Source organism: Onychomys torridus, chromosome 5 (assembly GCF_903995425.1).
Source record: "Onychomys torridus chromosome 5, mOncTor1.1, whole genome shotgun sequence".
Lineage (NCBI taxonomy): Eukaryota > Metazoa > Chordata > Mammalia > Rodentia > Cricetidae > Onychomys > Onychomys torridus.
In genome coordinates, this window is record NC_050447.1 from 54,932,742 (window position 1) to 54,947,021 (window position 14,280).

Below are 14,280 nucleotides of genomic sequence, written 5' to 3' on the forward strand. Positions count from 1 at the left end.
TGGTTTGGTTCCCAATACCCACATCAGTAGTTCACAACTGCATGTAACTCCAGCCCAAGGGATCCAATACCCTCTTCTGGCTTCTGAAGGTACCTGAACATATACGATTCACATATATACACTCAGGCAAATACACATACACATACAAAATGACTCTTTAAACCTTTTTTATTTTGAGACAGGGTCTCACTATGTATGCTTGACTGCCCTAGACCAGGCTAGGCTCAAACTCACAGAGCTCCTTCACCATATCTGACCAATCTTTAAATCTCTGATTCATGTTATAGACTTAATCAGACCTCCCCTCAATTCAAACGCAGAATCAAATGTGGAAACAGAGCTCTGGGGGAGGTGATTGAGGCTAAATGTGCTATAAGGGAGGGGTTCTCATATCCTTATATTAGAAGAAATTACAGAGGGATTTCTCTGTCTCACCATGCAAGCGTAAGCAAAAAGCCACATGAAGCCATGGTGAGGTGCCCATCTACCACCATTCAGGAAGAAGATCTCTCAACATATGTACACACACACACACACACACACACACACACACACACACACACACACCTCATTCCACCCTACTGGTACCTGGAGCTTGCACTTGTAGCTAAACCACACACATACAAGCACACCAAGAAAAAAAAAAAAAAGAAGGAAAAAGAGAGAGAGAAGAGAAGATAGTAAGAAATCTGTTGTTTAAGGTGCTAGAGAGCTGGCTCAGTGGCTAAGAGTGCTTGCTTTGGAATCATGAGGATAGGAGCCGGGACCCAGGATCATAGCACCCACATAAGAGGCCAGGCGTCCTTGCAAACTGCTGTAGCCACAGCACTGAGCACAATAGAGACAGGAGGATTGCTGGGGCTTGCTGGCTTCCAGCCTAGCCAAGAAAACACAAGTCCTAGGTTCAAGGGGAGAGCCTGACTCCAAGGACAAAGGTGGAGAGCAACAGAGGAGGCTATCAGACTCCCGTGGCCTCTGTGTGAGTGTAGAGATACGTGTACCCACGGGTATCTGCCATCTACACGTGTACACATGTACACACACACACACACACACACACACACACACACACACACACACGTAAAATAAACCTTTAAAAGAATCTGCTGTTGAAGCCACCCATTCTGTACAGAGAGTTCCAATTCCGCTGCCATTTATTTGGATAAATTAGTGAACAGGCAACTTCGTTTACTTCCTCGAGTGCCAGCAACATTTATCAACAGCATTCTAACCAGTCTGTCAAGAACTTAATCCCACTTATCTCCGATGCCATCTGGACATGGACTTCTGGGTACATGCTGGGTCTGGCGCTGAGACTTTTTATCCTATTCCAGTGATCTGTCTACTACTGAAGGAAGTCAGAAATCATTATGCATTCTGACTTTCATATGCTTCCAGAGGTAGGAAACATCTGTATGTTTTCCTTCTTTTTGTTACTTAAAAAAACAAAAAACAAACAAACAAAAAACTTCTCAGGCATTGTCATGTTTTCCATCTAACTGAACTTTAGGATAATTTTAAATTTAAATTCTAAGTAGAATTTCTGCTAAGCTGAGTCTATGTATTCATTTATAATACTTTCCAATACTGACTGCCTGTTCTAGAACAAGGCATTCTATCATTCAAATCTTCTTGTATACCCCTTTTAAGTATGTTTTAACCGTAAACTAGGCCTTGTCCATATCTAGGCATTCTCCAAGTCACTTCTACATGTTTAGTTATCTGAGTTGTGACAGAATGCTGGACATAAGGTCTAAAAAAGAAAGACTTATTTCAGCTCACATGGTTGAGCCCTAGTTTTTCATGGTGATTCCTTTTTAACAACTGCAACACCTCTCACCCTTGCTTTCCCAGCTCCCTCCTAAGAGCCGTGTGCAATGTCAGCAGGTGGGGTTCTTTAGAAAGAGCAAATATCAGTTTTGGCTTTTTCCAGTTTGAATTTATAAACTGTGAGGGCAGGGGGCAGAAATCACATTTGCTCTGTGTGCTTGGGCAGAACACGATGATGGCAGGAACATGTCACAGACAAGCTTCTTCCTCTCATGGTGGACAAGAACCAGAGGACACAGGCAAGAGTGATCTACTTCCCCCAGGGAGCATCTGCCTCTCCAAGTATCTACAGCCTTCCAAAACAGGACCACCATCCGATGACCAAGCATCCAAGACACAGCCTATGGGGCCATTCATACCCAAGCCGGAACACTCATGTTCAGGAGGCAGTTTTAAATGCTTCTGGTGTGTATTCCCATTCCTGCTGCCATTCCGGTGTGCTGTTAAGGGCACAGTCTCCATGGCTACTGCTTTACAGGGTCGATGCCTGGGGAGAGGCATCCCTGAGGTCCTTCTGGAAAAGGATTTTATTTGTTCTTTTTTGATGAAGCAAAACATGAGGAAATGTCAGGAGAGATGGGCAAGTTGAGTAAGAGTCCAGTTCTTGTGGATCAACTAAACAGAAAGAGTATGTTGATACAGGAAGTTCAGCTGACATATTACCTCTCCTGTCTTTGGATTTTGTTTCATGCGGTTTTCATATCATTGGATCATATGCCTAAAGTGCATTTAGAAAATGTAAGTTGCTGCATCATTTTGCAGTCCCACTAGCAAGGAACTACAATCCATTATTCCATATTCTCACAAGTATTTGATATTGTCACCCCCTTTTCTGATTTAGCCATTCTAATGGTGTGTAATAGCATCTCATAGTTTTAACATGCAATTCTTGAAGACATATCACAGCAGACATGTTTTCATATGCTTGCTTACCATTTGTGTAAGTACACGTGTGTGTTTGTGGGCGCCAGGAGACACCTTCCAGTATTGTTCCGTGGGAGCCGGCTACCTTTTTTGTTTGCATCCGGGTCTCTCACTGGCTCGGAGCTTGCCAAGTGTGATCCCCAGGGACCCTTCTGTCTCATCTCTCCTGTGCTGGGATTAAAGTGTACACTAACATGCATAGCTTTTAAAAAATGGGTCCTGGGGATTGAACTTGGGTCCTCTGTTCAGAAAGCAAGCAGTTTACTAGCTGAGTTATCTCCTCATTCCATCATTTACTATTTTTACATCATCTTTGGTGAGATATCCAGTCAGATGCTTTGTCCCTTTTTTCGGACAGCCCAGGCTGTCTAGTCAACAACTCTATGACCTCTCTCAAATCCCTTTAGCCACAAAACTAAACATGCTTGGATCTCTTGTAGAGAAATTCAATTATATAATGAAATGATTTTTTTCTAAGGAGAAGCAGGCTATGTTTGTAGTCAGTTTGCATATCTGCATACTGAGAATATGCTACATCACCTTGGATGTGGCAAGAGGCAGAGGTCCCCTTGCAGATGCCATTTCTCTGGGGGATGTCACTTGAGCTTCAGGAGGGCACTGAGCTCGATGCCTTCTTCCATGTGGTTAGGGACAGAACCAGAGTTCCAGGTTCATGTCTTTTTGTTCTCACAGTACCTCTGGAGCTCCATTTTTGTCTGTGAGCTGAGACACTGGGGTACCAAGGTCTCAGAGTCACCGTGAACACTTAAGAGCCTGATGCCATATATGAAGAATGTGTTCAAAATTCAGTCCACTGTCCCAAGTGGTTCCTTCTGTCCATAACTCACTGCGGCTTCCTTCTGTATTTTTATCATCTAACAGCTGTGTTAACTGCTTCTTGGTTTGTGTTTGTTTTCTAGTTTTGAGACAGAATCTTAACAGAGCCTACACTGGCCTTCAACTCTTGAGCCTTCTGCCACTACTTCCTGAATGTTGAGGCTCCAGCTGTGTGCCGCCATGGCCGGCTTATTTTTGTTTTGTCTGGGTGGTGTTAAGAAAGGGTTTGCTGCTTCTGAAAGATTAGGGAGCCTCCCAGATGCTCAGCGTCTGTCATTTCTACCAGCTGGATGTGGCAAGGTGCTGGGATGGGCAGACTCTTCCTCTGTTTAATGGGAAATTCTTCATACCTTGACCTGAGGAGTCTTTCCTGTTCCAAGATGTTTTTGCCAGGAACATCTTCGTGCAATATGGGGTGTGGACAGTCTTGAATTCATGATCTCCAAAGTGATACTTTAGCTTTTGCTGTGACTTTCATCCTGACATCTTTGCCATTAATTTCATTTTCTACAGGGCATTATAGTCATTATTCCTTCTCATGGCTTTTTCCATCCTTCTATCTCTCCCCAGTTTTTCCTTAGGTTTTTCTGTTTGTTTGTTTTTTTAATTCAGTAGCAAGGATTGGACTCAGAGCTTCAAGCAGGCAAGTACTCTGCCACTGAACTATCTCCCAGCCTCCCCTTTATTTTTTGAGACAGGGTCTGATATAGCTGGGACTGTTCTTAAACTTCTACATAGGCTGGCTTTGAACTTGCGGTCTTGTCTCAGCCTCTGAGGAGCTGGGATTACAAGTCTGTGCCTCCATGTCTGCCCTTACTTAGCTTTCCCACCTCACTTCAGCCTGTCTTCTCACTCTCCTTTGCGCTCCCTCCCTAGATTGCTGTCCTTTTCTTGAGGATATGAGGCACGTTAAGTTTCTTTTGATTTTCTAGAAAAAGATTTCTCCAATGAGTGCTGTTAGCCTTCTCTATAGTCTGGTAGCTCACTGTTCTGACAGAATGTTTACACAAGTCCATTGTGTTGTTCTTTTACTCTTTTAAAGGAATGGTTGCAACTCAAACCTGTGCCCTTGAGGAGAGTTTAAGCAGGGTTTCCTTGCCCTGTCTACTGAAGCAGAGCCAATGGACCTCTGTGCAGCTGGGCTGCCAGGCTGCTCCCTCATTTAGCCTTTGGAGGAAGTGCTGGCAACCCACGGTTAGATATGTTGTTTAATATCTATTTTCTGAGGGTACCTGACACTTTCTTCATCAGCATATCTTCTCTATGGATTTTTGGCCATGCCCCATTTTGGAGTAAACACATGCCTCTGTGGTGGACCAGACAGATGGCATGCTGAGGCCTGAGGTCAGGGTCAGTGCCACATTCTGAACAGGATGGCAACGATAGGTGTTGTCTGGGTAGTGGGGCACACTCTTCAGATGCTACAGTCATGAGGCTGCTGATGAAGGTAGGTGTAGAGACATGTGGAAGGGGGTACTAAGAGAGAACTGGTAATTCCTAAATATAATGACGGGCTACGTGAATTAGTGGTCATGTGCAGTGTTGAGGAACTGGTATTTCACACACTGCAGAGTTTTAGGTCACAGGAGCAGTCAGCTTTTATATTAGATTGAGCATAGGGCCTCTGTCCCTTGTTCCTGGCACAGAGCTCCTAAACTCTAGGATTCTCAAGTGGTAAGAGTCTCTGTTGTATGTTAATGAGATGGCTGGTGGCTGGGACCCCTGACCAGCTTCAGGAAGGGGGCATGTCTTCAGAAAGACAGCTATGATTGGAAATAGAGCTTTCAGCTCTGCCTCTGACCTCTAGAGATGGAGGAAGGGCTGGAGACTGAGTGGCCAATGAATTAATAATCATGGCTATATAGAGAAACCTCCATAACACCCTAAACTATGGACTTGGAGGCCCTGGAGGGGGTAAACACATTTATGGGCTAGGAGGTGTCACTCTTATACAAGTCCTGGAGGCTGAGCACAATGACCCACAATTCCTCGTCCTGGGCATCACGTCAGGAGATGACGTGGCCCAAGAACAGCAAGGAGTAAGGGACAGATCTCAGCAGTATTCAGTGAGCAGAAATATGTGCCTGTCTTGGGACTACTTTTCATATAGAAATTTGATATTGTTTTAAACATGTGTTTGTGTGTGTGCCTGTGTATGTGCCTTTTTCACTCTGTGTGTTTGTATGTGTGTGTGTATATTATATATACATAATAGAACATTATTTAGCCATTAAAAAGAATGACGTTCTGATGCACTGTACATCTGATGATGTGCTTGGAGGTAAACTCCAAAGATGCTGTGTTAGGTGAATAAATTACACATAACATGATAGCCGTTACATGTTTCCACTTGGAAGAGGTCTCTACTACAGTTATATTCAAAGCGCCAACAGAAAGGTGCTTCTAGGGCTGGAGGGGGGGGATGGGAATAAATTTCTGGTTGGGAAGATGAAGTTCTTGGAGATTGGAGGGTGACGGTAGCTCATGATACTACAAATATCCCTGATCCTCAAATTGTAATTTATTTAAAAATGGTTTAATGGGAAATTGTGTGTTCTATATATTTTATCCCAACAAACGCATGCAAGATTATGCATGCCTGTCATCCTAGTGCGATGATATAGTGGATAGCTAATAGAATTTGCTCAAAGACCCCATACTTGGTCATCTTTCCCCTCAGTCTCCTCCCTGAGAACTCTGTACTCTGCTTCTAAACTGCATAGGCCAGTTTCTTGCCCACTCCATGTGCTGATGTCACCAGAGCTGGAATTAGCTACTTCCTCCACAGGGCCCCAAGCAGCAGCACACAGCCTTCCCAATAGCTCTGGAATGATTTATGATTCTCCTGCCATTAGAGTCTGTACGTGTGCCCAAAACACTCCAAGAGCTCAACATCAATGGGAACAACGTCTCTGGGACTCTGTCTATGGCTGGAGACGATTTGTTGTCACAGAATGTGTCTTTCCCTGGCCTGGTAATCATATATGACCCTAACCTGTGCTCACTGTCCCCTGACCCTGGCTTGGTGCGTGGCTGGCTTCTTGCCTCTCTCTGCCTGGTGTCCCATGCTTCCTTCCCATACTCTGTTTGCCTTCCTGGTGTGGTCACCTAAACTCTTGGTCCAACTCACAGCTGCAGCTGCCTCCCTATCCCTAACAACCAGATCTGCAGCCACAGGCCATTCATTGAGGCTCTGTGATCTGTGCTTGTATCCACAGCACCCTCTCCCCAGCAGCTCAGCAGGTGGCTTTTCCAAATCTAGTTGCTGGCCCGAAGGCCAGCTCACATCTCTGCTCACTATAGCTGAGACACTCACACTGAAGCCACGGCCCCGCTGTGCAGAGCCTTGCTCAGCGATGTTCTCACCGTGTCCTCGCCTGGCAGAGGTTTCCTGTCTTTGCAAAGCTGGGCACTGTTTGTCTGCAGGACATCTCTGAAGTCCTATTCAATCTCTGGAACCCCAGCTTCCAATTGTTCTCTGGGTGCTAACCTCACTCTCTTCTCTGGCTGGCATTCCAAGGACTGACATCTGATTGGTTGTTTGTGGTTGGCAGCTTCTGCTACTATATAAAACAAATACCTGAGGCAAATAACTCACAGTTTGAGGGGACAGCACATCGTGGCGGCAGACCTGGCAGAGCAAAGCCATTCACCTTGTGGGCATGACCCAGGAGAGAAGAGATGAAGCTGGGCATGGCAGTGTTTGCTCCTAAAGCCAGCACTTGGTCAGGGTGAGGTAGGAAGCTCACCATGAGTGAGTTCAAGGTCAATCTGAGCTACAGTGTAGGTTACAGAGTGAGACCATGTCTGAAAAAACTTAAAGCAAACCAACCACATAAAGAAGAGACTGGCGGCCCCTCAAGATGGCTCAGCAGGTAAAAATGCTTGAAATGGCTAGAGCCTCGGAATCCATGTAAAAGGCAGGAGAGAAGTAGCTACACAGACTTGTCCTCTGACTTACACACACCACACACATACCACACACACCACACACACACATACACACACACCACACACACACACACACACACATACATACCACACACACACACACACACATACACACACACCACACACACACACGCATACACACCACACACACACACATACACACACACCACACACACACACATACACACACACCATACCACACACACACATACACACCACAAACACACCACACATATACCACACACACCACACCACACACACACACACACACACACATACACACCACACATATACCATACACACCACACATATAACACACACACCACACCACACACACACACACACACCACATATACCATACACACCACACATATACCACACACACCACACCACCACCCACACACACCACACACACACATATACACACATATACACCACACACACACACCACACATACAAATAAAACAATAATAATAAAATTTTAAAGATGCATAGACCAGAGTTCCACAACCCCATGTGACCCAAAACCTCCCAGCAGGCCCTACCTCTTAAAATTCCTAATACCGTCCTACACCGAGGTCCAAACCTTTAACACTGGGCCTTTGGGGGACACAAGATCCAAAAGACAGCATAGCTGGTGTCAGCATAGACAAGATGCTGGTGCTGGAATGACAGGTCTCTTTATAGCCTGTACACAGCCCACACTCCTTCCTTGTCCCGTATGCATGTACATCAGGTTCTGTGTTCATTTCCTGTCCCCCAGGAGAACTCGTGCCATGAGCTGTAGGGGAAAGAGCCACTCTGCTTGCAAAGGGGAGACAGGGGCTGCTGAGCCACACTCTAGAATGGAAGTGTTGAGGGATATTTTGATCGCACTTTGACACTCCCAAGACTGACGATAAAGTCTGCTTTGAATCAGAGGGCAGAGCTAGTTACTAGCTGACCAAAATTAACCACAGAGATTTTTAGAGGACCGAGGACATAAAGAGAGACACAGGAAGTAGTAGGGTGGGGCTTAGCAGGGTCAAGGAAGGAGAGAGAGCTTCTCTGCCACTTCTCTGATCACTCAGGTTCTTGCCCCAAATATCTGACTCTCATGTTTTTATTGATAAGGAGTAATTAGATAAATGCTTCCTTTGGTACCCAACTCATGGCATGTAAATCCACATAGGGCCCGAGAAAGCTGAAAAATAGTTCTGAGTAGGCTTGGTGCTTGTGGTGTGCAGAGGCACAGACAGCTCTTTCAAAAGGCCCTGCTACTTGAATGGGGCTTATGTGTGGCAGGTGGTGTACCACTCAGTGGTGGGAGACTAGGTAGACTTGCCTACCAGAGCTGGGGCAGATAGACTGGCTCCAGGCCAGGCCTCCAGGCATGAAGCTCTGCTCTCACCGACTTGACGTGGGCAGGGCCAGCCATCAGGCCATGTGCTAGAGTCACACAGTGGAGGGCCTAACTGGTGCTAAGCAGTTTAAGGTATGGCTCACTTAGTCAGAGAAGGCTGTAGACAGGCAAAAAGTCAGATCCAGACAGAGAAAACCTCTAAACAGATACAGTATGCTTAAAAATGTGTTTAGATGCTGAAGAAAGAAAATGGGTATAGACAGTCAAAATAAATAGTTTAAAAATAATGTCTTTAAAGTGAGAGTAAAGTAATATAAAAGAAAAAAGTCACATAAAAATAGGAAATACACAGGGTCTCTGGGTCCTGTATGATGCTTTGTTGACTTTGAATTTTTTAAATGCTAATATCCAGAAAACAATAGCTGCTGAGAGACATTGGATTATGGAAACTGCTAAATTAAAACAACCTATCTATTTTAAGAATGTCTTAACTTCAAAATGGAAGTCAGAAAATATGTTGCATTAGGAGAGAGGTTTTGCTTTTGTTTCCACAGGAAATAAAAGTCTATGGGTTTCTTTAAAATTAATAAGGACCAGATTTGATTGGGGGAGACCACCTGAAAATCTTGGCTGTAGACATGAAGAAAAAAAATTCCAAGAAAAACTACTAGACAGGTGATGTGTATGCTGATCCCTCTACATGGAAACAGCTTGGAGACTGGATGAGACATGCTAAATCTTTTTGACAACAGAGTCCTCATGACTTCTTATTATATGCCATCCTTTCATATGGCTAGATAGAGATTTATATTACAGTTTGGTTATGTAGTCCAAAGGAACTTATAAAGTTGACAGATGCCTTTTACCTGCGCCAATATAGAACAAAAATCATCTTTATCTGACTTGTGCACACCATACATTCTATATGTGTGTTAATGCAGACATGTATGTTACCTTTAAAAGGACCAGACACCAATGAGGAAGTAGCCCAGGTGATCCAGCCTCTCAGAATGCCTCTGTTGCAGTTTCCTCAAAATTCTACATCCAGAATAACTTTAAAGCTGCTAGCTGAGATGGTCCAGCCTCGCAGACTACTCTCACCAGGGGTTCAGATAAGCCCTGCACTTTCTCATCACACAGGGACTGGACAAGAAATAGCACAGCCACCTTTCCCAGGATTTGAGCATTATCCCAATTTCCTCAGGGTCCCCTAAAGATGTGGCTGCCTCCAGACAACAGGCAGCAGTGGAGAGAACATGATGCCCACATTCCCAAGAGGTGGGGTGGGTAGTTTTTGGTTGTTGGGTTGTTATACATGTTTGTCATCATTTAGGGGGGTTGGTTGCAAGTTGTTACTGGTTATGGTGAGGAAAAAAAAAAACTAAACAAAGCAGGTTGGAAACAAAGTATCTCTTTCTGAAAAGAAAAAGGGAGGAGGATATAGACCAGGTGGCAGTGGTGCACACCTTTAATCCCAGCACTCAGGAAGCAGAGCCGGGTGGATCTCTGTGAGTTCGAGGCCAGCCTGGTCTACAGAGTGAGATCCAGGACAGGCACCAAGACTATACTGAGAAACCCTGTCTTGAAAAAGAAAGAAAGAAAGAAAGAAAGGAAGGAAGGAAGGAAGGAAGGAAGGAATGAAGGAAGGAAGGAAGGAAGGAAGGAAGGAGGGAAGAAAAAGGAAAAAAGGTGAGGGGGGATATAGTATATTGATACCAATGTAAGGTTATTTTTGTTAGAACATACTGTATATATGTTTCTTCTCTTGTTTAAGGTATTGTACTTATGCAGCTTACTTAACAATGTAATGTAAAGTTCTAGTCTTTGGAAACTATTTAGGATAATTAAGAAATGCACGTTAGCATTTATTTATTTATTTATCATCTATTACAATTAAACTTGTAGTCATGTTAGGTATATTTTTCAAGATTAAAGAGAGATACATTTTAGATGGTCTTCAACCACTTCAGTGACCTAAAGAATATGGCATTTAAGATGTTTTAATAACATAAGGCTTTTCATGACAATGGGACACGTCTGCTCCTGGCAGCACCACTCTACTTCAAAAAAGGATGACGGCCATCAAAGAACCTCCCCATGGAGTTTGCATTCATTGTGGCAAAGCTAGCCATTTGGGCAAGAAACTGCCTTTGCCTCGACTGCTGACAGTATACTGTCCAAAATTGGACAAGCAGGACACAAAAGTGACTGCTGAACTTTGCCAAGACAAGGTGGAACAGTCCTTTGAAATTTCTGCTTCACAGAAAAGTCTGTCAGATATTCTAGGTCTGTAGGCCTAAGGTGGATGCCCCAACGTTGCAGAGGAACCTTGGGTGACTCTCCAGGCAGCCAGCTGTCTCTGTCATTTCTTAGTTTTGGAAGTCGCTTGCTCTACACTTCCTGTTTAATCAGGTAATATTATATCCTTCTTTGGTCTCTGATAGAGTTGAAGACATGATAGTTTATAGTTACAGTTTTTCTTGTTACCAAATTCAGAAAAGAAGCTCACAAAAAAGGTCTAAAGTGTATAAAGTTAAGAGACATAAAAGCATAAATTGTTTATCTAAGAAAATGTTTTGAGGTCTAAAAAGATAGTTAATATAATTGGTAATATAAGTTAAGATAGAAAGTGAATTAGGTACAAAACTTTGGACTCACCAAGATAGAATAGATAATGGAGTATTTTCTCTGAATTTGCCAAATGCAAATAGACTGGACATTGTGAATGTAATTCTTACCTGATAATTGTTCTTACTGTATATAGTTTTACTGTGTTAAGAGTTAAAAGCTTCCCTTTTTATTTAGACAAAAAGGGGAAATGCTATAGGATATTTTAACTGGATTCAGACACTCCCAAGACTACCAATAAAATTTGCTCTGAATCAGAGGGTGGAGTTAGCTATTAGCTGACAAGATTAGCCATAGAGGTTTTGGAGGATTGAGGACCTAGAGAGAGAGACACAGGAAACAGTAGGTTGGGGCTTAGAAAGATTCTCAGCCCTGCCCCACCCCACCCCTTTTGGTCTTTTGAGACAGGGTTTCTCTGTGTAGCTTTGCACCTTTCCTGGGACTCGCTTTGTAGCCCAGGCTGGCCTCGAACTCACAGAGACTTGCCTGCCTCTGCCTCCTGAGTGCTGGGACTAAAGGCGTGCACCACCACCGCCCAGCCTCATCCCCTTTCTGTATCGAGGAAAGAGAGAGGAGGTGACTGGTTGATTTTCCACCGCTTCTCTGATCATTCAGGTTCTTACCTCAATATCTGACTCCCAAGCTTTTATCGATAAAGAATAATTAGAGAAACACTTCAGGGAAGGGAAGCCTTGTGTGTACCAGTGCGCAGACTAGGATTCTGGGTTAAATAAAAAGGAGGAAATAGGCTGAGCGCTAACACTCACCTCTCTGCTTCCTGACTGGACACCATGTGACCTACCATCTCACCTCCCACCCAATGGCAGCCACTTTCATACCATGTCTTCCCATTGAGATGGACTGCACCCTCGAACCGTGAGCCAGGTAAGAAAAGCCCTTCCTTCCTTAGTTTGCTTTCCCCAGGAACGCTGTCATGGCAAGGAGAACAGTAACTCACACGCTGAGTGCTTGAGCAAGACCCTTGGGTTTGGTCCTCAAAGACCAAAGGCATGGCGGACTCCAGTTCGCTGGTATCATTCCTGGGGGAGAGGTGTCCTAACCTTATCACAGCTGTGAGCTGCTGCATTTCACAGCCACACACTGTCAAGCCTCCAACTCATGTGTGCACCATGGAAACCAAGGCTTCATCTCCTTGCAGCAATTCCAGGGGGAGGGACTCCAAATACCCATGGTGGGAGGTGGCAGGCACTTGCCTTCAGCCCCCCCCCCCCAGGGAATATTTAATACACACAGGTTGATTGAATGAGTCAGCCCTAGCTGTACCTGTTCCAAATCGTGTTGCCATCTAACCTCTGTCATAATAACTGGGGAGACATAATGTGATCAACCTCATGGCCCGTCTCTTCTTTTCCATCCTACTGTATGACAATAGTTAAATACAGCTCGTGGGAAGGACAGTCTATTTTTGGCACTTCCTTATGGAACTCACACACACCATGGACTGCATCATGGTGGGCTCAGAGCTCTGGAACAAATACACACCCACTGAGACTGTTGCTCTGTTGGGGATCTGAGTCTCACTAGGCCACGCTGGAACAGGGAGGAACATGCTGAGTGAGTTTACCTTCACTCTGTCCATGCCGGCTTCCATCTTCAGCTGCTCCACAGCTTTCCTGGCCTGGGAAATGCTGGTGGTACTGTTATTAGACATGCCTTCCTTCATCCTGTGGTCCCTGCAAAATAACCATGGGGAGAGAGTTGAGGTGCTGCTGCCCCGGGGGAAGGTGGCCCCTTCCCACTCTTCCTGTGTCCCACCACCTGCAGATTCTCCCCGCAGCCAGATTTATTCTTTTAGAAAGAGGAAATTCTCCCTGCCCGGACACACATCTACACCACATGGCCAAGACAAGACATAGTGCTAACTGTCCCCCGAGGAAGATTCTCTGTCAGTCATGCAAGTAGAAATTGCTTGAGGGAGACTAATGATCACAGTGTGTGGCTGAAGTCAGGCAAACACAAATGTAAAGGACAGAGGCTCCCCTAGGTGCCGAGTGAGGCAGAGGCGAAGGCTGGGATCACTGAGTGCCTGTTACCCTGTGGGGTGAGACAGTGGACACCTGCACCATTATGCAATGGCATTTGCTCATAGGCATTTTTTTTTTTAAACAAGGTTTTCTTGGTATTAGCTAGGTCAGCTGCTCAAAGCAGAGTTTGGCAGGGGTGGGTTCCTGTCCCATTTGGAAACCTCTCAGCGAAGAGGGGAGCCACAAGTAACTGGGAGTTTGGGTTCCAGGGACCTCCTAGCCAGCCCCAGCCTTGGTCTGTCCTGCTCTTCCAGGACCAATGCACCTGGGCAGGGGCAGGGGAATCCTTTGCCTGGCCTAGGAGAAAGGGCGTGGGGGAGGGGCTGACACAGTGGGGGCAAGCCACTTGGGATGGCTGGAAGTGCAGAAGGAAATGGCTTTAGCCAGCTGGAGCTAGAGACAGAACTTTGAAAGGTAGCCCAAGAGGGAGGCTTTGGAGTTGTCCCCTCCCCAACCCACCCAGGGGTGTTTTAGACTCCACTTGACTGATACCTCTGCTTTTCTGAGCCCATTAGCTGCCTCTACAAGACCCAAGTGAGTATCTAGGAAGAAATGGACTAGAGACAAAGCAGGGTGGGATGGGACATGAGCTTTCCCAGAGAGACAGTGTTTCTGCCAACACAGGACACAGTGAGAATCCCACGAAGGTCCAGCTTGGCGAACCAATTAGTTTATTGGGCTTGCTTACGAGGCGTGAGTTGTAACCAGATCGCTGGTGACCTC

At 45.2% G+C, this 14,280-nt stretch overlaps 1 protein-coding gene across 2 annotated transcripts in view; it reads right to left on the minus strand.

Moving 5' to 3' along the window:
* Positions 1 to 14,280, minus strand: part of Gng4 (G protein subunit gamma 4) — a 42,054-nt gene that overhangs the window by 8,565 nt on the left and 19,209 nt on the right. For both annotated transcript variants that reach the window (XM_036188709.1, XM_036188708.1), the window contains one exon: positions 13,098 to 13,206. In XM_036188709.1, coding sequence (XP_036044602.1) covers positions 13,098 to 13,206 — 109 coding nt within the window. The remainder of the gene's footprint in view (positions 1 to 13,097; positions 13,207 to 14,280) is intronic.